At 46.8% G+C, this 26,518-nt stretch overlaps 1 protein-coding gene and 1 pseudogene across 2 annotated transcripts in view; both read left to right on the top strand.

The window, feature by feature from the left end:
- Positions 1-18,471, top strand: part of LOC149752881 (cysteine-rich receptor-like protein kinase 6) — a 43,973-nt pseudogene extending 25,502 nt beyond the window's left edge. The window contains exons 2-7 of the transcript XR_016396464.1: positions 12,089-12,214; positions 16,592-16,725; positions 16,905-17,115; positions 17,435-17,672; positions 17,757-17,907; positions 17,978-18,471. The product of XR_016396464.1 is annotated as a cysteine-rich receptor-like protein kinase 6 (transcript). The remainder of the gene's footprint in view (positions 1-12,088; positions 12,215-16,591; positions 16,726-16,904; positions 17,116-17,434; positions 17,673-17,756; positions 17,908-17,977) is intronic.
- On the top strand, positions 14,053-15,665 carry LOC120111305 (ribosome biogenesis protein NOP53-like). Its single transcript, XM_039128002.3, has 6 exons — positions 14,053-14,189; positions 14,265-14,310; positions 14,405-14,430; positions 15,141-15,287; positions 15,388-15,498; positions 15,651-15,665. Exons 1-6 carry the CDS (start codon positions 14,070-14,072, stop codon positions 15,663-15,665), a joined length of 465 nt encoding a protein of 154 aa, XP_038983930.3. The 5' UTR covers positions 14,053-14,069.
- Positions 18,472-26,518: the final 8,047 nt, after the last annotated feature.

Raw genomic sequence — 26,518 nt, forward strand, 5'->3', positions numbered from 1 at the left:
ACCATGAAATACACAAGTTTATGCCTCAAATCTCTAATTCAAAATAACTTGTGATAAGCTATGAATCATTGGGCATAATGAAAATGCTGTTTGCATGATATACATGTATGTGCAGCATATAAGATTATTTCTTTATTCTGCTCTTTCATGTAAATTACTTGAGAATAACAAAAAGAGAGAGAGATAAAGAAAAGAGAATGGATATTATTCAAGAGAAGTAAAATCTAAGTAAAGACAAATACTTCAATCTTAAGAAAAAGCAAAACAAGCATAATACATTCGGCACAATTGTGAGACTAATATGAACATTCCTTTGGAAGAGATAAAATCCGTAATTAATTACAGAAAAAAGTTTGAAGTGAACATTTTAAACCTTCTATATTGCTCATCATAGGGATGGTGTCAATGGGGAGGCTAGTGGTAGTACCCGACACTATTTGACCCAACTATTCGGTGTAGGGCATATTAGGGACGGCACAAGAGGGAGGCTAGTGGTAGTACCTCGTGCCCCTTCCAACTCCACCGGATAGGGAGCAAATAGAGTATAGAGCATAGAAAAGTAATACCAAAAGAAATGAAGATTAGAATGTTCACTAAATGGTTAAAGGAAGAAATTCAAAAATAAGGAAATGAATGACAAGATAAATGAAAGTATATAAAAAGCTTGTGAAAAGCCAAATGAAGTTTCGATCACTTGAAAACACACCTTAAAGATAAAATCAGTGTAGAATTATATATAAATAGGGAGAGTTTATTTGAAAAGAATAAATTTTGATCTTTGACATGCTTGCTCTTAATGTTTTAATACATGATGTTATGACTTAATGCATATTATGTTTTGCATGTGACATGATATTTTGAATTATGTGTCTTCAATATTCAAATAACAAAGATCTTTCCTAAATATAACTGGTAATGCTTCAGGCCTATAAAATTTGATTGAAACATGGTATTACCAACAACAACATCATTCTGTTTTAATGAATATATTTTGAAAAATAAAAGAAAAGCATAATTTGAATTTGCAAATTAGGCAAAATGAATTGATTCTGATTTATCTTTTATCTTGCCTAACATTAGAACATCATGTCCTCCAATTTGTACCAAAATTCAATATGAATTACAAAGATTCTGGATGTGCTCTAATGTTCTTGAAATATGTATTTTCAATCGTAATGATTTAAGATGAGCTACAATGAGAAGATACATATCTCAAATTACAACTTTGAAAGCCTCCTTGAGAATCTTTATGAAATTCAGAATCTGATTTTACATAAAAGCTTAAACTCAATATGAATTTCTAGATAAAATTACAGCTTAAGAAAAATAGAATAATTTTGATGCCTTGATTGCTTGCCCCGATACGCATCTGAAACATATCATTTCTTATCTTCAAAGTGTACTAATATTGGTCTGAATGATGTGTCTTTTGATGATCTTGATTGCAAACAAATATTTTTAATATATGATTTTATTTTGATATTGAAAAGATTTATTGTGCTTCATATATACATTGCTGAAAAATCTTGATTAAGAAATTGAGTTCTATAAATATATATACTTCAATGATCATCTATATATTTTTTTTCTCTCCTACATTGTTAAAGACTTTCATCAAAATATATATGTATATATATTATTAAAAGAGTGAATGATCTCAAGTCTAGAAATATTTCAGCTCACTCAAATGATTCTTAAAAGAAAGAAAATATAAATGCTTTTGAAAGAATTTGAGCTTCAAATGAATCATTTTCTGATTAATATTTCAGTACATTTTCTCAAAGATTAAGAGGAAGCATAACTTGTTCTTAAAAGATTAAAAAGAGTGATTGCTATAAATTTTGAATAATTCTAGATCACTCTACATTCTTGATATCATAAAGGTTCAGTTTTATTCACGTTTATCATTAAAATCTGAAATTCAACTAAAGATAAGAGAAAGAATACTAAATGTAAAGTGGTATTAAACTTTGTGCTTCATTGAATATCTTTTGAAAGTTGGATTTTTATCTGTACTTAATTGGTAAATCACTTGTTTTGAAAACTAAGTGAAAAGGATTCCATTTGTCTTAGTATTGGAAATTTACTTTGGAATCTACTAATGAGCTCTTATTGGCTTGCACTTTAGTGTTTCAATCATGAGCCAATTCATTTTAATTGATTTTGATGCTATGATCTTTAAAGGAGTAAAAGAAAGTCTTTAAGAGAGGTTTAAAAGAACTTTCAAAGCCCTGAATTTTATATATCCTACATTGCATAAATTCATGTCTTGGTATCTATGCTCCAATACTTTTATATCATGAAAGAACTTTGAAGTCATTAAGAATTAAGGATTCAACATAATCTTATATTTTTTGAGTATATAAGTTTTGATCTTTATCTGCTCTTATACTATACTCTAAAAATTAATTAGATTGCTCTCATGTTGCTATATACTTAATATATTAAAAAAAAAGGAGGATATTGGATTTTCATTCGTGCTTTCTTTGAATATTATTCTTGATACTCCTTGAAATAACTTGAAAAAGATTCCATCTACACTTGATTTCAAAACTATCTTTGGAATCTACATTTAGAGATCACTTCTGGCTTACATTCTAAATATCTCATTCCTAAAGCCAAACACATAGAAATAAGATATCATTTTATTAGGGATCATGTGCAAAATGGAAACATATGAGCATATATGCACTGAAAAACAATTAGCCGACATATTCACAAAACCCTTGAGTGAAGATAGATTCTGCACGCTAAGGAGGAAATTAGGCATATGTGATCCGTTTTATTGAAGAGATATAAAAGGAAGCAAGCAGTCTCATGATACATTCCTCCCATTTCTAAAAACCTATGAAACATGAGTCAAACTTGTAATCTATAGATTCCTTACTCATGTATCATTGTCCCAGAAAGAATTTATAAGGATTGGAAGCAAGAAAAATTTTTAGAAGCAAAAAGGAAGAGAAAAGAAAAATTCTGCACTTGGGTCGACCCAACCCAGAATAGGGTCGACCCAACGTTGAGTCGACCCAAGAAAATTCTTGAGTCGACCCAACGTCGGGACCCCACTGTTAAAAGGGGGACCCGTGGGCTATCTAGGGCACTGTTTACCCTTTGTCCTCTTCCGAAAACCCTATTTTCCACTCTCAAATCTTCTCCAATCATCTCCAAACAGTAGATTACTTCAAGATCTTGGAGAAATGGGACCCGAGAGAGCCGTAGCCAAGTGATCCGAGAGAGTCTCACGATCTTGTTTAGAGACTAGGATATGTATCTAGTTCTCATATGTATTTGGTGGTTATCATGCATCTTTAAATCTTGATTGAGGAACATTGTACTTATCTTTATTTTGGGCATTAATGTATGAAAATGTTCCTATTTTGATCAATGTAGTCTGCAGTTTGTTCTTTATTGCATCTTTTCCCATATATATATTTTTGATGATAACAAAAAGGGGGAGAAGAAAAGAAAGAGTATATCAATTTAAGAAAAGAAAAAGTATTTTACTTGAGAAGTAAAGAAAGAGTATAAATTTTGGGAGAAGTAAAGATACGTATAACAATAAGGGGAGAAGTAAAGATAGTGTTTAGAGTATGTAAAGAAAGTGAATAAAGAAGTTATGTAAAGAAAAAAGCGAGAGTCGACTCTCAGTGGAACACAAAGAAAAAGTCAGAGGGCAGTTTTTGGACTCTGAGATTCGAGTCGACTCCCAGACAGCTCGAGTCGACTCCAAGGCAGCGCTACACTAAGATGGCAGAAGGCTGTGTTTCGAAAACTGAGAGCCGAGTCGACTCCGGAACAATTTGAGTCGACTCTAAGACCAGACAAGCCAAAAATACAGAGGATCAGTTTTTGGGCTCTGAGAGCCGAGTCGACTCCAAGAGAATTCGAGTCGACTCGAGAAAGAAAATCAGAAAGAATGTCCTCTGAATTCATGGGATGAGCCGACTCCGAAAATGCCAAGTCAGCTCCAGATGTTGGCGAGTCGACTCCGGGTTAAGTCGAGTCGACTCCCAGTCGAGGATGCACAATAATTCAAATTTGGAACAGTGGCCGAGTCGTCTCCAGTAAAGCACGAGTCGACTCCTGCAACAGACGAGTCGACTCCTGATCGCGCGAGTCGACTCCGATCCCAACGGTAATATTGTCAGGAAGTGCAGACTATGTCCAACGGCTCTATTTTTGTCTCTAACGGCTATATTCTTGTTTCCACGCCATCTAAAGCTATAAAAACAAGAAGAGAGCTAGGGGAGAACTAATGGAAGTGGGAGAAAACATTTAGAAAAGAGATTTGAAAGAGATTACAAGGAAAATCTCCCATAAGCAAAAAAAGGGCCATCCAAAGTGAAATAAAGAGAAGAAGAGCATCCAAGTAAATCCCAAAGGCTCCTCTCCATCCGTGTGCTGCCTCGGTGATCCTCTACTTCGTGCCAAATCAGACGAGGGTCAAGTAAAGAAGAAGCCGAGCTCCTTCATCTTCAAAACTCGTTTGAGGGCTTCTCTTTACTCTATTTGATTATACTGTTATATTTGCTTGTTTAAGAAGCTTTGATTTGTTATAAACTTTGTTTTAATATCTTGTAACTTGATTCAATCAAGGGATTGAATCAAGGGGTTAAGGTTTTGAGGATGATAGTGTTATTTTGATGATTAACAAGCAATTATCTAGAGTATGCTATAAGTTAAATTGATACTTCATTTATAAGTTCATTACTCTCAGTATATTTGTATGAATTGATATAGAGACATGTCTTTGTTCATTTGAATGAATCTAACCTTGAGATGCAGCAAAGTGTGGATTGAGTCGACCCAAAGGATGATTAGGTCGACCCCGGCACATCAAGAAATCATTTGGCACACTTCTGCAAAAATGGCACAGATGAACAGTGAGTTGGGTCGACCCAAGGAAAACATGAGTCGACCCAAACATCAAGATCCTCAAACAACTCAGAAAATGGTTCTCTGGATTTACTGAGAGGGTCGACCCAAGAAGAAGTTGAGTCGACCCAAGTAAGCCTTGAGTCGACCCAAAGAAAGGTTGAGTCGACCCAAATGAAGAAAGGCTGAAATTCAAGATTCTGAATTTTCTGAAAGTTGGGTCGACCCAAGAAAAGTTTGAGCTGACCCAAGGTTGGGTCGACCCAAGAAAAGTTTGAGCTGACCCAAGGTTGAGTCGACCCAAGAAAAGTTTGAGCTGACCCAAGGTTGAGTCGACCCAAAGAAAGGTTGGGTCGACCCAAGGGAAGGAAGGCTGAATTTCAAGTTTCTGTATTTTCTGAGAGGGTCGACCCAAGGAATGTTTGAGTCGACCCAAGTGAAGGTTGGGTCGACCCAAGGACAGGTTGAGCCGACCCAAACACGGGCTGAACATAACGGCTAGTTGTGCAGAAATGCTTTTTGGACTCCCAACGGCTATAAACGGCTAGTTTCTTCAATCCAACGGTCAGAAAGGACTATTTGGAGGTTGGAGAAGTATTTAAGAGGGAGTATTCATTAGAGGAAGCAAGCTTTTGGAAAAATACATTAAGTGCATTCAAGAGAGAACCCTAACAAGGCAAGCTTCATCCAAGTGCTTCATTCAAGAATCAAAGAAAGGGATTGAGCAGATTCAAAGAGGCATCAAGAGCTCCATCCTCCCTTGAAGAGTGAAGCATCCTTGACAAAGAAGAGCAAAGCCACTTCAAAGCGATAAATACTTTCTAACTCTTCTTTGTAGTTTATATTGTTTCATATGCTCATTTAGGAGTTTGAATCTTTTCTTTTCATTTGTTAAACACTTAGTAAAGGTTCGTTGGTAAGCCCGCAAAACCATCAAAGGTTTTTGGTGAACCCGGAAAACCAAAGTGCAAAGGTTCGTTGGTGAGCCCGCAAAACCAACAAAGGTTTTTGGTGAACCCGGAAAACCAAAGTGTAAAGGTTCGTTGGTGAGCCCGCAAAACCAACAAAGGTTTTTGGTGAACCCGGAAAACCAAAGTGTATAGGTTCGTTGGTGAGCCCGTAAAACCAACAAAGGTTTTTGGTGAACCCGGAAAACCAAAGTGTATAGGTTCGTTGGTGAGCCCGTAAAACCAACAAAGGTTTTTGGATTGTGAGCCCGGAAAACAATCCAACTGTAATCCGCGAGATTATAGTGAATTCCCAAGGGGTCGCTTGGGGAGTGGACGTAGGTGCTAAGGAGAGCACCGAACCACTATATATTGTTGTGTTTGTGTTGTGCATGTGCTTACATTTATTCTTGTATTATCTTCCATCTTTGTTCTAGTTTAACTCATTCAAATAATTTAAGAAAGCATCCACCGCACTTAATTAAGAAAACTTTTAAAACACCAAAATTTAAAAGAAACCAATTCACCCCCCCCCCTCTTGGCTTGTCACCTTGGGCAACAGGTTTGTTGGTGAGCCAAAGAGAAAACCAACGGTGTTAGGTTGGTTGGTGAGCCGAGGGTAAAACCAACATGTAAGGGTTCGATTGTGATCCCGGGAAAACAATCGGGGTGGTTCTAGTCGGTGAGCCTGGAAAAACCGACCGAGTTCGTTGTGAGCTCGTAAAACAACAAGTTTGGTTGTGAGCTTGTAAAACAACCAACTGTAATCTGTAGGATTATAGTGAAATTTCCAAGAGGTCTTGGGGAGTGGATGTAGGTGCTGGGGTGCACTGAACCACTATATGTTTGTTGTGTTTGTAATGCTTCTTGTTATTGTCTAACTAACACACTTACTTACTTAGATAAATTGCTTGCTTAACTCTTATCCGCGCATCCTTTAGTTGCAAGCATATTCAATCAAGTCACATTCTATACATCAAACTGTTGCTAAGTTTAACTTTCACTGTGCATCTATACAACTTAGCATAATTAATCAAAAAGTGCTAGAAGTAGCTTAAAAGTTTTAAAAGACCCAATTCACCCCCCCTCTTGGGTTGTATCTACTGGGCAACACCTCGGCTAAGGCCGGGATGCCCCGAGGTCGACAGTGCGTTCCCAGACCCCTCGACCTCGGGAAGCGTCGCAGGTCGACAGTGCGTTCCCAGATCCCTCGACCTGCGTACGATTCTCCAACAAAGTTCGGGATGCCCCGAGTGTCGACAGTGCGTGCCCAGATCCCTCGACACTTCGGGACGATGGGGTAGTACCTTTGCGGCCCCCCCCCATAGCGCCTCTCCGACAAAGTTCGGGATGCCTCGAGTGTCGACAGTGCGTGCCCAGACCCCTCGACACTTCGAAAAGATGGGGTAGTACCTTCACGGCCCTCCGTGGCGCTCAACACCAACGACGGGGTAGTACCTTCGCGGCCCCCCGTAGTGCCTCCTCGGCTAAGGTCGAGATGCCCCGATTAGTCGACAGTGAGCCCGAGCTCCCTCGACCTCGGGATGACGGGATAGTACCTTCGCGGCCCCCCGGAAACAAACGTTCGTGGTCGACAACAAATGTTCGTGATTGGCAACAAGTGTTCGTGATAGACAACAAAGCATCCCCAAAATATTCGTGGATGACCACAAAGCAATGCCCACACGGGTCTCCAATGACAACTCCTAATCTGCTGGCATCCCTAGAAAGCGGACCCCAAGCAAAAGAGCGTCCTCAAAAGCTAGCCGAGGAGCAAAGCTGCTGACCTCGGCATGAGACGCTCGACTCCAACAGTACAAAAGGTATATTTTAATCAGTGCTTATGTTGTTTCATTCGTTCCTGCACCGATTGAATGCTTAGATAAAACCCCGACCAGCGCGGGGCGCTTTACCGGGTCAATCACGGGCCGATCTCATCGACCCTGCGCGCACCACTCGCCAGTGAACTCTAGTTCGATTGATATCGGCAGCTCGGCAAAATTTGATTCCGAGCTTGGGGACTTGTATCGGGCCTGTACCTAGACTTGTTTAGGACGGGGGGGGGGGGGGGGGGGGGGGTCCGACAATTCGCTTCGGCAACTAGAGCTCCGAGCTCACAGAGTACATGAAATTTGAGTCCGGTTAGCGTCCTCAGGTTCTAGGGCTCGGCAGGATTCAGTGCCAAGCTCGAAGGCTTGACGAGATCGTTGGTCGAGGGTCCGAGCAGCGGAAACTTTGAACCCGAATCTGGGGATTTAGCAAATATGCCAGACCTAAGTCTGACTACGTAGTGAATGTGGTTGAAATTGCAGAGCCCAAGTCCATAAACTTGAGTGAACCCGAAAAAACTTAAATCTACTGAGAAGCAAGACTTGAGATAACCACACAAATTTAGAAAGTTCATTTGGAAGAAAAGCCCGAAGGCTGAGTACAAAATTGAGGCTCGGCCGTATAACAGACATAAAGGCCATCCTCCTTTACAGAAATAACAAAACAAAAAAGAAAACCCTAGGGGGCGAGCGCGGCACCAGCGGCCGGGATCCCTTTGGCCCCACTGTCCTCAGTAGCTTCGGGGGCAGCTTCAGGAACTTCTGCCGGACCTTCTTCGGCAGCAACTGGTTCCTCCATGGCGATCTCGGTCCGGTCGTCCTCAGCAACCTCGGGAGCAGCCTCGGGTGCTCCCGTCGGACCTTCCTCAGCAGCGGCCTCGGCCTCTTGAGCGGTTTCTTCAATCGCCCGAGTCCCTGCTTCAACCGAGTCATCTGCCTCGAACTCGACCCCCGCTCTCGGTTGAAGCAGGTCGAGGTTGAAGTCGGGGCAGAGCCGCTTCAGTTGATTGCGGAAGTTGTTGAAGCTCTAGATGAGCCCGTTCACGGCCTCCTCTTCGAGCAGGTCGCGGAACTCTTCCGATTCATGAAAGAGTTGAACGACGCTCTGGGCCCGCTCCTGGGCCTCCTCCTCTCGAGCTCCGAGTTGAGCTTCGAGTTGCTCGGCCTTCAGCTCCATGTTTTTTATTTCCTGCTCACGGACGACGAGCAAGGACCGCGCCTCGGCCAAGCGAGCCTCGGCGGCCCGCATCTCTGATCTAGTCAGAGCATGAGTGGCCTTCTCTTCTTCGAGCACCGCGGTCACAATTTGGACCTCATCCTGGCCCCCACTCTAAGCAAAAGCTCCTTCTTGTGGAGCTCGAGCTCTGCCAACTTTTTCTCGGCTTCTTCTTGTGCCCGTAAACACCGACGAACTCGTTTTTTGTAGTCCGCACCGATTGAGATCAGCGTCTCGATCTCGTGGAGGTGCTGTAAGCAAGACAGAAATTAGGCCGAGGATAGGATTAGGGCATAAAAGTTAAAAACATAAAGAATAAATAATAGTAAATAATGAAGACTTACTCGAATAGCAGAGAGGCGAGTTGACTCCAAAAAATTGTTCATGCTCATGGCTTGAATTTTCGCCCTGTCGGCTGGAAGAAGTGCGACGCGGAACATCTGCCGCGCCGTCTCAACGTTCTCGAGGGCTGAGTCACCCTCGAACACTGCCCATTCCGGAATGTAGGGCCACCTTTCTTGTTGGCCCTCGTCCTCCGGTGGGTCGGGGAGGCTCGGCCTTGTCGCCTTCGGCGAAGGCGGCCTCGCGACTCCTCGGCTGCTGCCCGGCTCGGATGCCGGGCCCTCGGGTCGGACGGGCGGCCGACCAGGGATCTGCGAGATTGGCGCCGGGCACGTGAGTGCCATAGTGGCTCCTGCTGAGCTCCCGGGCTCGGAGCCCGAGCCCCCCCTCCGAGCAGCTCCGGAGGGCTCAACTCGGGGAGCGCTCCTCTCGACGGCCCCATCGACCGATATCTTGGCCTTCTTCTTTGGCTCGGGCGGGACTCCTCCGAGCTCGGCCGCCCTCTTTCGGAACCGAGTGTACAAAGCTCCGCTCTTGGTCACCATCTTCGCAATGTCTGCAAGAACGAGCAAAATAAGTTACTATTTTCTAAGGAAAAAGAAAGAAAATTTCTTAAGTCATTATTACCTTTACCCTGAGGGTGCGCCGAGCTCAGACCGACATTGACTAGAGCGTCCTCGCTCACGAGGCCGCTCAGAAGAATACCATCCTCGAGGCCGCGAACGGCGTTAAGGATCACCTGCTCGCGCGTGGAAAGCCTGGAGAGTTTGTTGGCGGTCTTGAGCCGGCTCTGCCTCCACCTAGGGTCGAACCCCACGACTGCTCGGAGCCCAAAAAGAAAAAATTTTTCTTCCAGTTGTGAATGGACGTCGGAGCGCCCTGAAAGAGTGGCCGACCCCCCCGAATGGCGATATAGAGCCACTCTCCATCTCCCGGGTTGGACTTCAACATGAAGAGCCGCCGGAAGACATTCACGGAAGACGGGATCCTGTATGCAATGCACAAGGACAGGAATCTGATAATCATCCTCCATGCATTCGGAGCAAGTTGCACCGGGACGAGTTGGTCCTCTCCGAGCAACTCATTTACGAACCCATGGAGGGAAAATCGTAGGCCGGCCCAGAGTGCCTCCAAATACACTCCGATCCGACCCACAGGGGGGTTCGTTCCCCGATCCTCCAACCCAGCGGGTTCCAAACGGAACCCTCGCCGAGGAAAAAACCATTCCTCAGCCATCTCAACCTCCACCTCACTCATTGTGGACCCGATTTCATCCGGACCAAGACCCATTAGGAAAAGAAAAGAAAGAAAAGGAGAGAAAGAAGGGGTTCCGAGCAAACGAAGAGAAGGACACCTTTAGAAGTTCGCCGAAGGTAATGGAGGATCGACCGCTTCGGACTAGGAAGAAGATAGAGAAAGACAATGGGAAAGAAGTCAGAAATGGCCAAGTATGGATTCATATATAAATCCCTCCGACGGCCTAGATCTACGAGGCGGAGCACTGCTCCTCATCCAGATCGCGACACATGTCGACCCTGAAAATTAAAGTGCTGCATTCAATTCGAGCTGACGCTTCGAGTATGGGAGCGCCTCATCGGGTCGTGTGGCTCCATCATGAGCCCACGATGCGAGGATGCTTCGAAAAACGAAAAGGTACCTCCCTGGTGAAACGTTTCGGAAAAAGGAGACGCCGCCCATTAAAAGCGCCTTGAAGCGCGCAATAATTCAAAATTTTTCTAGTTAACATTAATACGACCGAAGTTACTTCCCGCGCTCGAGCCTGCGAGCAGCTCGAGCTCGGAAGTCGGGGGTAGTGTTAGGGGAAAAATATAAGTCGTCACGACTGCGAGACCCTCCGACCTGGAGGTGCCGAGCAAACCCTCCGACCTGGAGGCGCCGAGCAGACCCTCCGACCTGGAGGCGCCGAGCAGACCCTCCGACCTGGAGGCGCCGAGCAGACCCTCAGACCTAGAGGCGCCGAGCAGACCCTCCAACCTGGAAGCGCCGAGTAGAACCCCTAACCCGGAAGCGCCCGAGCAGCCCTACTGACCCAGAAACGCCCGACTCGCGCCGTGGTCACTCGCGGTGTGGTCACATCCCCCCGCAGCGCGACCAAAAAAACACGCCTTGTTTTCGTCAACAATCAAAGCGTATGGCTCCTGCAGGCACTCAACTTACTCCACAATCAAAGCGTATGGCTCCTGCAGGCACTCAGCTTACCAATAATTAAAGTGTATGGCTTCTGCTGTCTACGGACATCAAGCCTCTTACAGGAAACCTGCTTAGCTATGAATGATGGTATGACTCCATGATGATTTGAGAGCTTCGGTCTAATCTCCTACAGTAACGGCATTGATTCACACGATCGAGCATTGATTTCTACTGCATGACCAATCGTACTACAGACCGTTTGCCCCGTCACATCACAGGTAACCCAGTTTCCTCTATAAAAGAGGAACTTTCCCATTTTAGAAGGGGAGGGAGAAAAAACTCTGAACATTGACTACTTCCGTTCATACACTTACCCCCACTAACTTAAGCATCGTAGGGCCGACGCCGGAAACCCCGGCAACCGGCTTCCTGCAGGTTTTCCAAAGGACGTCAGGCGCCAGCCGGACCGCCGTTCGTCGATTCTCGCCGGATCTCCCCCCTCCTCAGCCGACGGTCGCCCTCGGGTCCAAATTCCAGCAATAATAATTAATAAAATTTTCCCACAAACCATTGGCCTCAATTTCTATAGGTGCCACAAACATTTATAACACACAACAAAGATGCACTAATTTGCTGTATGTTTTAACCAACAGCTCCATGTTTTGATATCATCAATGTGTCATGTTTGATATAGAAATACAGATAAAATCAGTCATTTATCGATGCAGGAAAGAAGAAGAATGTCACAGGTATGGTCCTTGCGATTGCAATACCTCTAGTAGCTGCATTCTTATTGATCTCCATAATTTGCATTTGCTTCTGGAGGAGGAGGAAGCCAGTTGTAAGATTACCCAGTAAGTAACCCATGAATTAAATGCTTTCTTTACACAAAATATCCAGCTCTTCTCTTTAAATTTTTGTTAGTGAGTTTCAGTAAGATACCAAGATGGGAAAGGATGAAATATTAGGTGAAGTTACTGCAGGAGTTGGACCTGAAAAGTTTACTAGAAGCAATAAGTCATGCGTTGCTTGATTATTGATTTCAATGGTCATCAATGAGCCTGTAAAACTAAAACAGACTTGGTTTCATTATGCAAAATTATTTTTGTAACTTTTTCCCCAATTATCTCATCTTGTTACCCTTATTCCCACTACAAAATAATTGATATCTCCCGGCGCTATATTTGGTCTATACCGACGCTTTTAAGCGTCGGCGAGTTTCTCACCCACGCTCCCCAAAGCGTGGCTCCGACGTCGGGCAGGTGGGAGTGGAGCCGGTTTAGGCCGACGCGTGAAGAAAGCGTCGGCGGTCTATGCCGACGCTTTTAAGCGTCGGCGAATGTGGCCTATACCGACGTTTTTAAGCGTCGTTAACTATTTTCGCTTAGCCGACGCTTTTAAGCGTCGGCAAACTTCGATCACCCTCGGCACTGTTGGACTACACAGACGCTTTAAAGCGTCGGCGAAGGTGGCCTATGCCGACGTTTTTAAGCGTCGTTAACTATTTTCCCTTAGCCGACGCTTTTAAGCGTCATTAAAGGCGTGCCATTTTTTTGCCGGTGCCGGTGGCTTTTGCCGACGCTTAAAAGCGTCGGCAAATGAATTTTTTTTAAAAAAAAAAATTATAAAAGTAATTTTTAATACCCTGTACATATTAAATTCTAACAAAACAAATACACTAAATCACATATATAACAAAATACACGTCACAAACAAGAACTTTGATTACATTCATATTATAATATTTGATTACATTGTACTTCAAAAACATTCTAAAAATATACATCTCAAATTCCTAAGTACACAATCTATGATATGTATCAAGGATCGACGGCATCATCTCTACGAGTAGATGAAGTATCATCAACCTACAAGAAAAAAAAATACTTTAGAAACTAAAAATACGAAAGTCATCACGCTCATACAAGAATACATTATGATTATATAATATATTCAAATATATTTAGTTATGTACCGGAGGAGCAAATCTCTGCAAAAAAGATGAAATATGGTCAAGCTGATCCTGCAAAGATTGTATCTTCAACTCTTGGCTCTACTTCAACTCCGCCATATCAGTCATATGACTCTGCCTCATCTCCTCTATCCTTGTCTTAAAAGAGACCACCAAGCTCAATTAATTGACACCACAGTTGGAGAGCATACAGAAATGATATCTGTATTCAAGATGAAGGATATATGTAAATGCAAGTGGGCAACACATACTATGCTATTTTAGTTCTTTTTGTCATGCCACTGCTTCCACTTGTCTAATCCTTGGAAATGAACATTTCTTTTCTTTCTCAGGGCATATATCAGGCAGCTAAGGATTACTGAAAGCAAAGAATCTCTACATAAAAAACAAAGCGAAGAATCTCCGAAACATGGATTGATGTTATGTATGGGAGAATGACTCACCTGCAGATATGATACTGTTCTGTAAATTACTTAACTCAATTGTCCAGAAACATTTCTCTGTTTTTGATAAATAAAACTTTTGACTCTCTTCTATTTCTCGCCAACTTGTGTACTTGGTTATTGGATACAAATATTCCAGCCAACTTGTTTGGCACATGCATTCTCTGTGTTTGTACAGGATTATGAGTCGTGCTTGATGTAATATCTATTGTAGATGAGAGATGCCTAATGGTACACTGCTAGTTTCTATTGTAGAAGCGATCCTAGAAGCTTCATTGCACCTAACTCGTTTCTATGAGCTTGCTTCAGAGCAATCCCTTTGTGCAACCTGTACCATCTTCAACATTGAAAAAGTCAAAAAAGAAAAAGAAAGAAATTCTGAAAGAAAACACTGAAACACAAAATGCTTCAAAGGTATGCAATCTGTTAGAGAAGTTTTAGGTCTGGAAATTATCTTTTATATTTATTATCTGTTCTTGATATCTTCAGGGCGAGGATTCAGCTACCACAGTCCATGACATATGGAACGAAAAAGGTTCTTTCATGATTAATATGCCCAGCACTGCTTTATTATAATTACCTAATGTTGACTCCATTCTGATCTTTTTATCCCCCTTCAAACTTTGCAGGTGAAGTGCGTGCCAAGGCCAAAAAGGTGAGACAATCATATCTCATATTTATGATCTGATGACTCGTGAACAAATAAATTATTTAAACATTTAGTACTTCTGAGGAAGCCTAGAGTTACATGGCTGCTCGAAGCATGCAATTTCCATCTAGGAAGTCCTTAAAAAATACTACTGAAGTGAACTTAAACAACGTGAAGCTTTTCATGTGGTCTCTGTCTTCTTGCATGCCATGAGATGTTTTCCAACTAAAGGAAAGTAAAATTAAGATCTTGATTTACCTATTGTTGCATAGTGCACCTTGTCATACGTGGCATGCTTTGCCCAAGTGATGGCCATGATGATGACATTATACCTCCACTTTGTTCTTAGGCCATGCTAGGATGGCTACTGTATCCTATTTCCTTTGAAGGTGATGTTAAGTATATCACTAAAGTCAATCATAGCAACAGGGAGTACTGTGAAACGAAAGACATATAGCTCAATGGTCAGCACTATGGCGCCGAAAGCATCAACCCAACAGAAAATGCTGAAGAGCTGGATCCACCTGTTACATTCTTCCAATAATTGATTCACAAGCTACATTGAAAAAGTTTGAAACTAAAAATGAAAAAAGCACCTACAAGAGCCAGTTCATTTGCAAATTTCAATTATGACTCACAGACAGGTGCTTGGTGATATCTTGCTTTCTTCATGGGAAAGCAAGAATGCCTAATGGTACATTCTTGGGATTTGACAGAAGTCATCCACCTCTCTTATTCCGGCGGTTGAAGTGGAGCCACCAGGATGTTCATTCAATCCTCCATTTGAGGCTCTCATCAGGTATCTCGTGGACTTCCTAATGCGCTATAACATTCCAGTTATATGTAGCTCATCAAAGAGGCTGGTTAGAGGCTAGTTAGATAAGATAGTCTCATTTCTCTCAAGTTCTGTCCATGATATGAGGGCCAGTTGTTTTTTGTTTTGCTTTCTTGCTTTGGATATAGGATTCGTTGGCCCGAGCTGTTGCAGATGAGATGCAAAAAGTTTATAAAAAAGAATTGGGACCTCAACCAGTGCCACCTACAGTTCCTGGTGAAATAGTGGCTGAAGTAGATGTGAGTGTAGAAATTCCTCTCTCTCTCTCTCTCTTGCTTTTTTGTATAATTTGCATAGAATCTTGAAATTCTATACAAGCTTCAAACAATTTACTTAGCCTAGCTACTGGCTTGCCGCTGAACCTTTAATTCATAACAAATTTCTAAGGTAGGTAGCTCTTGGCTGAAACTATCTACCACAAAACCTAAATTGACAGAGAGAGCACGGAAGGAGACCTAATAATATTTTGTAAATTGTCCCGCAGTTTATGCCCATGGCGAATAAAGATCTGATCCTAAACAATAGGAAGAAGACTAAATGAACGTGACCACAGTTTAAACCCATGCTTCAAATCCTCAGACTTTAATATATTACATACCAGAGAGGAAAATCGCAAGGCTTAAAATAAATACATGGTTGAGGATACTAGGATCACTTACCTCAGACGACGGCAAGGTCGACGGTGGCCGAGTAGCTAGGGCTCGGGATGGAGGATTGATGTCGGCGCGCAGCTAGGGCATCGACCGAGAGAGGATGGGCAGCAGGAGGAGGAGGAGGAGGAGGACGAGCAGCAGCAGGAGGAGGAGGACGAGCAGCAGCAGGAGGAGGAGGAGGAGGAGGAGGCTTACCTCAGAGGAGAAGGAGGAAGACGGCAGCAGGGAAGCACCGGCTCGCGATGGAGGTGGGAAGTCGGCGCGCGCACAAGTAGGGCATCGACCGAATTTTAGAGGGGGCTAGGCGAACGGAAGGAGGAAGACGGCAGCGGGGAAGCACCGGCTCTCGATGGAGGTGGGAAGTCGGCTCTCGATGGAGGAGAGGGGGCTGGGCGAAGGGTAGGAGGGTTTGATGTTTTCTAACGACGCTTTTATGCGTCGTCGTCTTTTAATCTTTTCCCGACGCTTTTAAGCGTCGTTGTATCTAAACCTTTCCCGACGCTAGAACAAAGCGTCGGCAAAGGCTGGAGCTGAGCCAACCTTTCCCGACGCTTTTCCCTAGCGTCGGGATAAAAGAGTCGGCAAAGCTCATATTTGTTGTAGTGTCCATATAAAAGATTTACAAAAGATTCAGTGAGAAAATGTTTGACAATGGTTTCCATATTCTGTGCTCTTTTAGTAGATTGGACTGGCCCAGAGGAGATTGCAAGTGTCGAGTCCCTATTACTTGATATATCTACACTACGAGCCGCTACAGCTAACTTCTCCGAAGAGAACAAACTTGGAGAAGGTGGCTTTGGTGCAGTTTACAAGGTATGATGAAAGCCAATTGTGTAAACTTCTCTAAATCTAATCTTGATAGAATTGTCCACCAAAATAAAAATTTATCACATGTACTTTTTATTTTCTTTATCCTGACCAGTTCTATTTATATCCTTAATTTTTTTTTTCTGGTTCTATATATTTCCTGTTAATCTTGTAATCCTGTATAGGGACAACTATCTGATGGACGAGAAATAGCAGTGAAGAGGTTATCAACTAGTTCATCACAAGGATTTGGAGAGCTGAGAAATGAGCTAGTTTTAGTTGATAAGCTCCAGCATAGGAATCTTGTAAGGCTTCTGGGCGTTTGCTTGGAGGAACAAGAGAAGTTGCTTGTTTATGAATATGTGCCTAACAGAAGTCTGGATACCATTCTCTTTGGTATAATTTCATCTTCCACAAAAATCTGACCGACCCTCTTTAGAAACCTATGCAATGACTATAATATAATAAAGCTATAATTAATATTAATATTGAATCTAGAACTCTAGATGTTTGTTTATATATAGGCTCTCCTCTTCCAACTAAATCTACAAATTGCATTTCTAGCTTAACCCATCTTGTTAGTTTAGAAGAAACAAATGCCCCATCATGTTACATTCAGCCCCTCTTCGGACTTACTCTATTATGTGCGACCTTAATTGACTATTAAATTTTTTTTTCAATGTAATTAATTGACATTTAAGTTTATATGACATAGATCGTATAAAGCGCGAGCAGCTAAACTGGGGGCGAAGGTACAAGATCATTGGTGGGATTGCTCGAGGCCTACTATACCTACATGAAGAATCTCAGTTAAAAATTGTACATGGGGACTTAAAAGCCAGCAATGTCTTACTAGATGCAGAATTGAACCCAAAGATTTCAGACTTTGGTTTGGCTAGGCTTTTTGGTGGAGACCAAACTCAGGCCACCACGAGCCGAGTTGTTGGAACATTGTAAGTAGAAATCTTGAATAACCTATGCATTCTAATCATGCTTTATTATAGAGCATTTTAAATAATCGACTCATTTTGTTTTAGTGGATATATGGCACCGGAGTATGTCATGCGTGGGCACTATTCTATAAAGTCAGATATATACAGTTTTGGTGTTCTTGTTTTAGAGATCGTGTCTGGAAGAAAGAATAGTGGCAACTCTGAGTCTGAATCTACTCAAGACCTACTGAGCTATGTGAGTTTTCAATTGTATAGACACAAATATAGTTCTATCCTAAATGACTGAATAAATTCACTTCATGCAGATTTGGGAGCGGTGGACGGAAGGAACAATTTTGGAGAAATTGGATCCATCCTTAGGCAACCATTGCCCAAGAAGCGAAGTGTTAAGATGCATTCACATTGGATTATTATGTGTCCAGGAAAATCCATATGATAGACCCAACATGTCACAAGTTGTTGTGATGCTCAACAGCAACTCTGTTTCTCTCCAAGCTCCTTACCAGACGAGCATTTTGCATTGGAAAGAGTAGCACGGGCTCATATGCTTCAGGCAAGGCAATACTGATGTCACCAAATGAGCTGTCAATTTCAAAACTTGAACCTAGGTAGATATAAGAAGCTAAGAAGAAGAAGGTTGATGAATATCTTGAATAATTATTCTTTCTTCGAGAAAACTTTAGACTTTATATTATGGATGTTACACTTGTATTTTTGCTCAACCCTCAGAAATGTTAGAAGAACAATGTGTATGCCTGATGTCTACCCATTCTTATAAGAAAATCTATTGCTTGATTTCTTTTGCTATGTTTACTTACAAAGGACTATGATCCAATCATCGTCCCAGCAATCCAGGGCCTTGGGATGAGTGGATTGGAACAGACCTAATTTTTGGTATTTTTTGCACAAAGTGGCTATCCTAGGATTTGAACCCATATCATTGTGCATATCAATCCAATGTTTTTATTTTTGGGGTCGAGGTCGTATCTTTTGCACGAAAGAAGGTTTGTTCTCCTTTCATGACGATAACCTTTTGATCACCTATTTGGTTTTGAGATCTATAGGAAGGAGATAATGGAGCAGAGACGGCAATAGTGGACCCAATGTGATGGTTTCTTCAGTATTTATAGTCTATACGATATTGGATATCATAGTTGCCATATATTGCATGTAAAATTTTGGTAGTAATTTGTGGAATCCCTCCAAATGTTGACACACTGAACAAGAGATAACCTCTATCGAATAGAACTCTTGATGTACTTGGAGGTTTTTGAAGACTTCTAATAAGTGAGATTCGAAGGTAGAGGGGAGTCAATGAACACCTTCAAAATCTCTACCTTGGCATCGTAAACGAAATCTCTACAGGCCACCTCAGTGACCTTGGGGATGAGTGAGAGGTTCTCACAATAATGGCCTCAATGACATTTTCTTAAGCTTTTTCCCAAAAAAGCAACTATTGGCATTTGCTATTATATTTATAATCACCACATTTTTTTTAAATGACATAATCACCACTTTTTTTGCTTGGTTAGATTGTTGTAGTTGACCTAGAGTTACATATCGAAGCTTTTTTTTTTTCTTTTTCAAAATAAAGGCCCTTTAAAATTTAGTAAATGATGTTTTTGATTGGACGACTGACAAGGAGAATCCAATAGTAACTTTATTTCGTAATAAACAATTAACATTTGTTGTTATATTTATAACCACCAACCTTAGATTAACAAAACTGACCCGGTTTTACATGATGTGGTTAATAAAGAATAAAATACGTAAATTATTGATTTTTTAAAAAAAAATCTTCGTGCTCGATAAGGATGAGCGGTTATTTCAAAGTTCCTGCCTTGGAATATGACGGCTACGGCCCTAGCCTCTCCATTAAGTCTCGGGCTAAAAGCCCCGCGGATTAGAGTCCTTTGCTGTAAAGAGAAAGGAGAGAGAAACTCTGGGGATTGCCAACGGCTAGTTGCCGGAGTTTTTCTTTCCCGTTGTTGACACCGATCTAGGCGAAGGAGAGTCCCAGCGCTGCGGGGGGCCGACAGTCCAAGGGTTCCGGGCGGCGGGGCGAGCGACGGAAGTGTGTTTGCCAAGAGGAATGGAGAAGAAAGAAGCTCTGGGGATTGCCAACGGCTAGTTGTCGAAGTTCTCCTTCCCGGCGCTGCGGGGGCCTGGCAGTCCGAGGGTTCCGAGTGGCGGGGCGAGCGACGGAAGTGTGTTTCGGTGTCTCCCAGAGCCACCCCGCTCATTGTCTTCTTCCTTGCAGGGAGTGCGATGGAACAGAAAGGGAAGCAACCGGCGGGGACGGCATCGGAGGGATCTGCGAGAGGCAAAGGTAAGAGTTCCGGTGCCTGGACGAGGCCGGGGCCGTGGGTGACCCAATGGCCCATGGCCGCAGAGGTGGAGAGGCTGAGCCGCTGCTTTCCGGAGGTGCTTGTCCTCCCGGAGGGGCCGATCGAGGCGGCTCGGCTGGAGTGGGAAGGGCGGGCGGCAGTGGCCCGTAGCTTCGACCGTCGTGTCCCAGCCGAGTGGGTGGCGAAGGACGTTGCCGCTCGGATAAAAGCGAAGGAGGTGGTGGCCGTCCCGCTAGCGGACGGTTACCTAGCCCTGCGGTTCCGGTCGACGGAGGACCGGGATCGGGCGCTGAGCGAGGGCCCGTGGGTGGTGGCGGGGCAGTTACTCGCCATGAGCCCATGGGTTTCGGACTTCGAACCCGGAGAGGAGGCTGTGCAGACGACAATGGTGTGGCTCCGCCTGCCTCGTCTGTCGCCGGAGTACTGATCGACGTCGACCATCCTCCACATCGCCGCTCGGGCGGGCCGGCCGGTTGCTGTGGACGGCGTCACCGAGCAAAGGCAGGCGATGGGTTTCACCTGGGTGAAGGTGGCAGTCGACACCTCAAAACTCTTTCTACCGGGGGTGTTGATTCAGGAGAAGATGAAGGTGAGGTGGCAGCCCTTCGTCTTCGAGAATGCCCCGGCTCTCTGCTCCCGGTGCGGGCGGATGGGACACGAGGCCGTGGCTTGCCAATTTCTGGCGACTCCTCGTGCCGGGGGGGGTACGGCCTCTGCGGAGGTGGATCCGGGGGGCGGGCCTGCTCAGCCGCCTCCGGACGCTGGGGTGGAGGTCCAGGGACCGATCTACGGCCCCTGGATGGTGGCGTCGCGACAGAGACTCCCGCGGGAGAATCGGCCGCCGCGGCCGGGAGAGACGACCGAGCCACAACCGGGGGCCGGGTCGTCCTCGACTCGGCCACCATCTCCGGCGGCTCACCCACCCACGCCGGTGTCTCCGGTGGACACCGACAGCTGGCAGAAGCTAGCGAAGGTGGCACGCCACCGGTCGCCATTGGCCGTCGGGGGGGAGGGGCACCCGGAGCCTACCTTCGGCCCCCTCCAGGCGGACTCAGCCATCGAGTTCCTGGCCGAGTCAGGGGACCTGGGACCGAGTCGGCGACCCGGCAAGGCCCCGGTGCGGGCCGATCCGAAGCCCAGCCGGGCGGCTACGGCCCGGGCCAAAACCCAAAAGCGGCCCAGGCCGCCGGCGGGCCTTGGCCCGCTTGGGGGTCCTGGACAAGGGGCCCAGTAGGCCCACACAAATGTGGGCTGAGGAGCCCAGCGTACCGGGGCCCACAGGCTCGGGCGCCGGGGTCGCGGGCCGGCGGGGTCGCAGGCCGCTGGCGTGGCCCTGGCCATCGGCGCGCCCTGCGCCGCTGGCCCGACATGCGCCAGTGGCGCGCCACTTCCCGGGCCCCGCGCTACTGGCGCGCTTCCCCCTGGGTCCGCGTCGGGCGCTGAGATCGCGCCCGGATCAGACCGGCACTCCCGTGGCTTTGGTCGCGAGGGCCCAGGCTCCGCTGGGCCCGTGCGAGGACGCGCGCGACCAGCCTCCCCTGGCCGCACGGTCTGCTCAAGGAAAAGGGGATTTGGGCCTTCAGGCCCACCCCACAGATTTCCAGTGGGCCAGCGGGGTGCAGATCGAGAGGCCCAGTTACATCCGGGTCTGGGGAGTCAGGATGACCTCGTTCTACAGGGCCAGAGCGAGGAACTGGTAGGGCCTTTTCGGTACAGCCCTCCTTGTGGGGGGAGTGACTTGATGCCTGGGCCCCCCGTGCACGACAGCCATGCCCTCCTCATGTCGGATGTGATGCGTGAGGCACAGCCTTGGGACGTGCAGATGGGCACTGATCCGGATGGAGTTTTCCGATTCGGCCCTCTGCCTCTGGTCGAGGGAGAGCAGGTGGTGGCCACCTCCAGTGGGAGTGGGGCGGGGGACCACCCCGTGCCGCTCCCGGAGGGGTGTCAGGCCGTGCCACTGACGCCTGGAGGGGATATTGACCACACGACTGTTGTACAGCGTGTCAGGGCGACAGTCATGCAGGTCATATCTGATGAGCTCGTGGTGGGCCCAGGTAGCGTGCTTGAGGCTGGCCCCACGTTCCAGGGGGAGGATGGGTCTGAGGCCGACTATGTGGACTGTGATCCATGAGGATCCTAGCCTGGAATTGTAAGGGGGCGGCCAAGCCGTCCTTCATGTCTTCCTTTAAACGGTTAGTGCAAGTTCACTGTCCGGAGATCTGCTTTTTGAGTGAGACCAGGCTATCTGGTGAGGGGCTTGCTCATCTGAGACGGCGCCTGGGGAGGGACTGGGAGACATATGCAGTTGAGTCCCCGGGGCTATTGGGAGGTATCCTGCTCCTGTGGAGGCGATGGGTGGCGACTTTTGATGTCTTCCACAACTGCCTCCAACAGGTGATTATGATTGTATCAGCACCAGACACCGCTCCATGGGTACTGTGTGGGGTGTATGCGAGCACGGACTACAGGATCAGGAGGGTCCTCTGGCAAGAGATCACCAGTCTCACTGCCCAGGGTGTCCCGACAGTTATAGTTGGTGACTTCAACTGCATCCTGAGATCGAGTGATAAGAGGGGTGGGGTTGCCTTCATGGATAGAGCGGACAGGAGGGAGTTTCGCGACTTTGTGTCGCGTATTGGCCTGGTGGACTTAGGTTTCTCCGGACCTCAGTTTACTTGGTGCAATAATCAGCTCGGCAGTGCGAGGATTTGGGAGCGTCTAGACAGGTCCTTTGCGTCCCCGGACTGGATCCTCCGTTTTCCCACTTGCAGGGTTAGTCACTTACCTCGGATCGCCTCGGACCACTGCCCCCTGTTGATTTCTACATCATCGGGACCTTGTCATCATAGCCCCTTCCGCTTTGAGAAGGTTTGGCTGTCGTACCCGCAGTCCTGGGATATTGTCCGTGATGCTTGGCGCACTCCGGTGCGTGGAGATGCTATGCACCAGATATCACGCAAACTAGAATTGGCTAGGAGGCATCTCCGGCGATGGAATCGCGAGGTTGTGGGCGATATTTTCCGAAGAGTTGAGGGGGTTGAGATTGCGATTGCTGAGTTGCAGAGGAAGGAAGATCTTGAAGGTGCGCTCTCGGAGGATGGCATGGGTGACCTCCGGGGGCTTCTAGCGACTCACCACTCACTACTACGGCAGCACGAGATCTTCTGGCGACAGAAATTCCGGATTCAGTGGGTGCATGAGGAGGACCGTAACACCAGTTTCTTCCACCGGACGACGGTTATCCGGAGGCAGCGGAGCATGATCCACTCATTGCGAGATGGGTCCGGACATCGAGTGGAAGGTGAGCCTGCCATCCGACAGATCCTGTTGGATTTCTTCCGTGCCAGATGGACGGAGGATGAGGACTCCGGCGACAGAGTCTACCCCCCGAGGGTGGACGCGCGGATCAAGGATGATGAGAATGCAGCCCTGGTCCGACCGGTGTCGGCTCAGGAGGTACAGGAGGCAGTCTGGGCCTTGGCTCCAGACAAGGCCCCGGGACCGGATGGTTTTCCTCCATTTTTCTTCCGACAGTATTGGGGTATTATTCGGATAGCGGTGGTAGAGGTTGTTCAGTATTTCTTCTCTCAGGCGATGATGCCAGGGGATTGGAAGGCTACCTTCATCACGCTCATCCCGAAGCGTCAGGAGGCAGCAGAGCCCAGTCACTTCAGGCCCATCAGTTTGTGCACAACCTTGTATAAGGTTGTGGCAAGAATAATGGTCGGAAGAATGAAGCCCCTTCTGCCTGGCATTATCAGCCAGGAGCAGGGGGCGTTTATAGCTGGCAGAAACATTTTCCATAATGTTCTGTTAGCCCAGGAGATGATGTGGGATTTTCAGCGAGCATCGAAGCGACATAGCTTGATGGCTATTAAGCTGGATATGGAGAGAGCTTACGACAGGGTCAGATGGAGTTTTCTTCAGCAGGCACTGGAGGCGTATGGGTTCCACAGGCGGTGGATTGGTTGGGTCTTGGGGTGTGTTAGGGGGCTAAAGTTCTCTATTTTGGTCAACGGCACACCGTCACCTTTCTTCGAGTCCACTATGGGGCTGCATCAGGGATGCCCTCTATCACCTTATTTGTTTATTATTTGTGCTGACATTTTGTCTCGAGATTTGCAGAGAGTGAGTGCTCGCAGGGACTTGGAGGCCTACGTCCCTGCCTCGGGGGCCAGTCCTCTTTCTCACTTACTCTTCACTGACGATTGTCTTTTGTTGGCCAGGGCGCGGGTCTCTGATGCACGGGTCCTTCGTAGGATGGTGGCGGATTATTGCGCGGTGTCAGGCCAGAGAATTAACTTCCAAAAGTCAACTGTTTACTTCAGCCCGAGCACGGAGAGTAGGGTCAGACAGGAGATCCGAGGGATTTTGCAGATACCTGGGCAGGAGGAGACATTGACCTATCTGGGAGTTCCCATCACAGGACGCAGACTACGGGTGGCAGAGTGCTCCAGTCTGGTGCAGCGGGTAGAGAGCAGGCTGGAGGGATGGAGAACGGCCTCCTTATCTATGATGGGGAGACTGACTCTGATCAGATCGGTGTTGGGATCCATGCCAGTATATCTCATGGCCAACACCGTGGTTCCGAAGACGACCTTGCTGAGAGTCGAGCGATTGCAGCGGTGCTTCCTAGGGAGGTCACGGGGTGCATTTGGTGGCCTGGGAGCATGTCTGCCGACCTACCAGTGAGGGCGGTCTCGGGGTGCAGTCCCTGTTGGAGCGGCGTGAGGCCTTCATTGCTCGGCATGCAGCTCGATTCCTATTAGAGCCACATGGGTTGTGGAGTCAGGTGATGGCAGCCAGATATGGCCGCGAGGGCTCAGAGGTGGCATGGAGAGGGCGGCGAGTTTCCTTCATGTGGCGTGAGATTGCGAGGCACCTGCCGACGATGTCAGCAAATACCAGGTGGTTGATAGGCGATGGGCGGAGTATTGATGTGACGACGGACCCATGGATTGATACAGTTCCACTGAGGTGGTGGCCGACCATGGTCGATGTTGAGGTAGTAGAGGGGTTGCGGGTCTCCGACCTTCTTGCCCCGGGAGAGTCTGGGTGGGATGACGCCAGGCTACGACAGCTGTTCGGAGGACACCTAGTTGAGAGGATCCGGTCCCTCCTGGTGCCTGGATGTGGGGGACCAGATGTCAGGATCTGGGGCACCTCTTGCCGGTCTAGCATCAGACTGGGAGACCTTTCCCAGGTTATCCAGCGAGAGCATGAGCCGGGACAGGACTGCACCTGGATCTGGAGGTCGGGGCTTCACCCGAGGGTGGCACTCTTTCTATGGAAGGTGGCGTGGGACCGCCTTCCGACTAGAGCAGTGCTGAGCAGGCGAGGCTGGGGGATCCCAGTGGAGTGCGGTACATGCAGTGTCGAGGAGTCGGTCGACCACATGCTCTTCCAGTGTCCGTGGGCGAGGTCAGCATGGCAGTGGGCAGGGATCCCGCGAGAGGTCTGGAGTGGGAGGCTTCAGTTTTTACAGATGATACAGCAGTGGTTGGCCCGCCCTCAGACATGTCAGGAGGCTATCAGAGCGACCTGCACAGCTCTTCAGATCTGGTTGGCCCGGAACGCCCGCACCCTCGGTGAGCGCAGGGTGTCACCAAGGTTTGTAGCGGAGTTCGCGCGAGCACAGGCATTGGAGATCAGACCCTCTTCCGATGGACCTTCGATAGCTTGGGACACCTGGGGTTCCCTCTTTGCTTCGGCAGCTCCTCAGATGGTGTTTTTCACCTGGGAGCCCCCACCCCCGAGTTTCCTCAAGGTCAATTTCGACGGATCTGTACAGGATGGAGGTGCGCGGATGGTGCGGGTTTTGTGATACGGGGCCCGCACTCCAGAGTGGTGGCAGCAAGTGGTTGTCAGTTGTTCGGCATTTCGATCCCCGGGGCAGAGCTACAAGCTGCTTGGGCGGGTCTTCGATATGCGAGGCAGGTACTGCGGGCTGGCTCGGTTGTCCTGGAGGGCGACTCGGCCACAGTCATCAGGTGGATCCAGGAGGGGCTGAGGGGTGTGGGCACAGACCATCCCTTGATTCGGGACATTGGGATGATGTGTGGGGTTGGGGTGGCTGTCGAGGCCAAACATGTATTCAGAGAAGCCAATGGGGCGGCCGATTGGGTGGCTGCCTTTGCAGCTCATCATTCAGGGTACACCCTTTGGGTGGGGGAGGCGGAGATGCCATTGGCACTCCGTGAGCTAGTGTATTTTGACCTTATTGGGTGTATTCATACACGTTGTGTATGATAACCCGCTTTTAGCAAAAAAAAAAAAAAAAAGCCCCGCGGATCCCCTCCGAAGCAAGCGTACCGCCCGTGGTCGTCCGTGCTATAAAAAAAAAAACTACCAGAGACAAATGAAGAATTCTCTAGTTTTTATCAAATGGTATCTCCTCCCCCTCGTCATCCTTAGCATTACTCACCTCTCCACTGCCAAAAGGACCCAAGCCAATGCACAACCCCATGGTCTAGACCACCTTCTTATCGAATTATC

The sequence above is a fragment of the Phoenix dactylifera genome, chromosome 9 (genome assembly GCF_051530095.1).
Source record: "Phoenix dactylifera cultivar Ajwa chromosome 9, Ajwa_hap1_PhDact_Kaust_v1.1, whole genome shotgun sequence".
In the NCBI taxonomy this organism is placed as follows: Eukaryota; Viridiplantae; Streptophyta; class Magnoliopsida; order Arecales; family Arecaceae; genus Phoenix; species Phoenix dactylifera.

Bases quoted from the DNA above. Each gene is read 5' to 3' on its own strand.
- LOC120111305 (XM_039128002.3), top strand. From the start codon at position 14,070: ATGAGCTTGCTTCAGAGCAATCCCTTTGTGCAACCTGTACCATCTTCA. The intron at 14,190-14,264 runs GTATGCAATCTG...TGATATCTTCAG, and splicing joins AAACACAAAATGCTTCAAAG to GGCGAGGATTCAGCTACCAC. The intron at 14,311-14,404 runs GTTCTTTCATGA...CAAACTTTGCAG, and splicing joins TGACATATGGAACGAAAAAG to GTGAAGTGCGTGCCAAGGCC.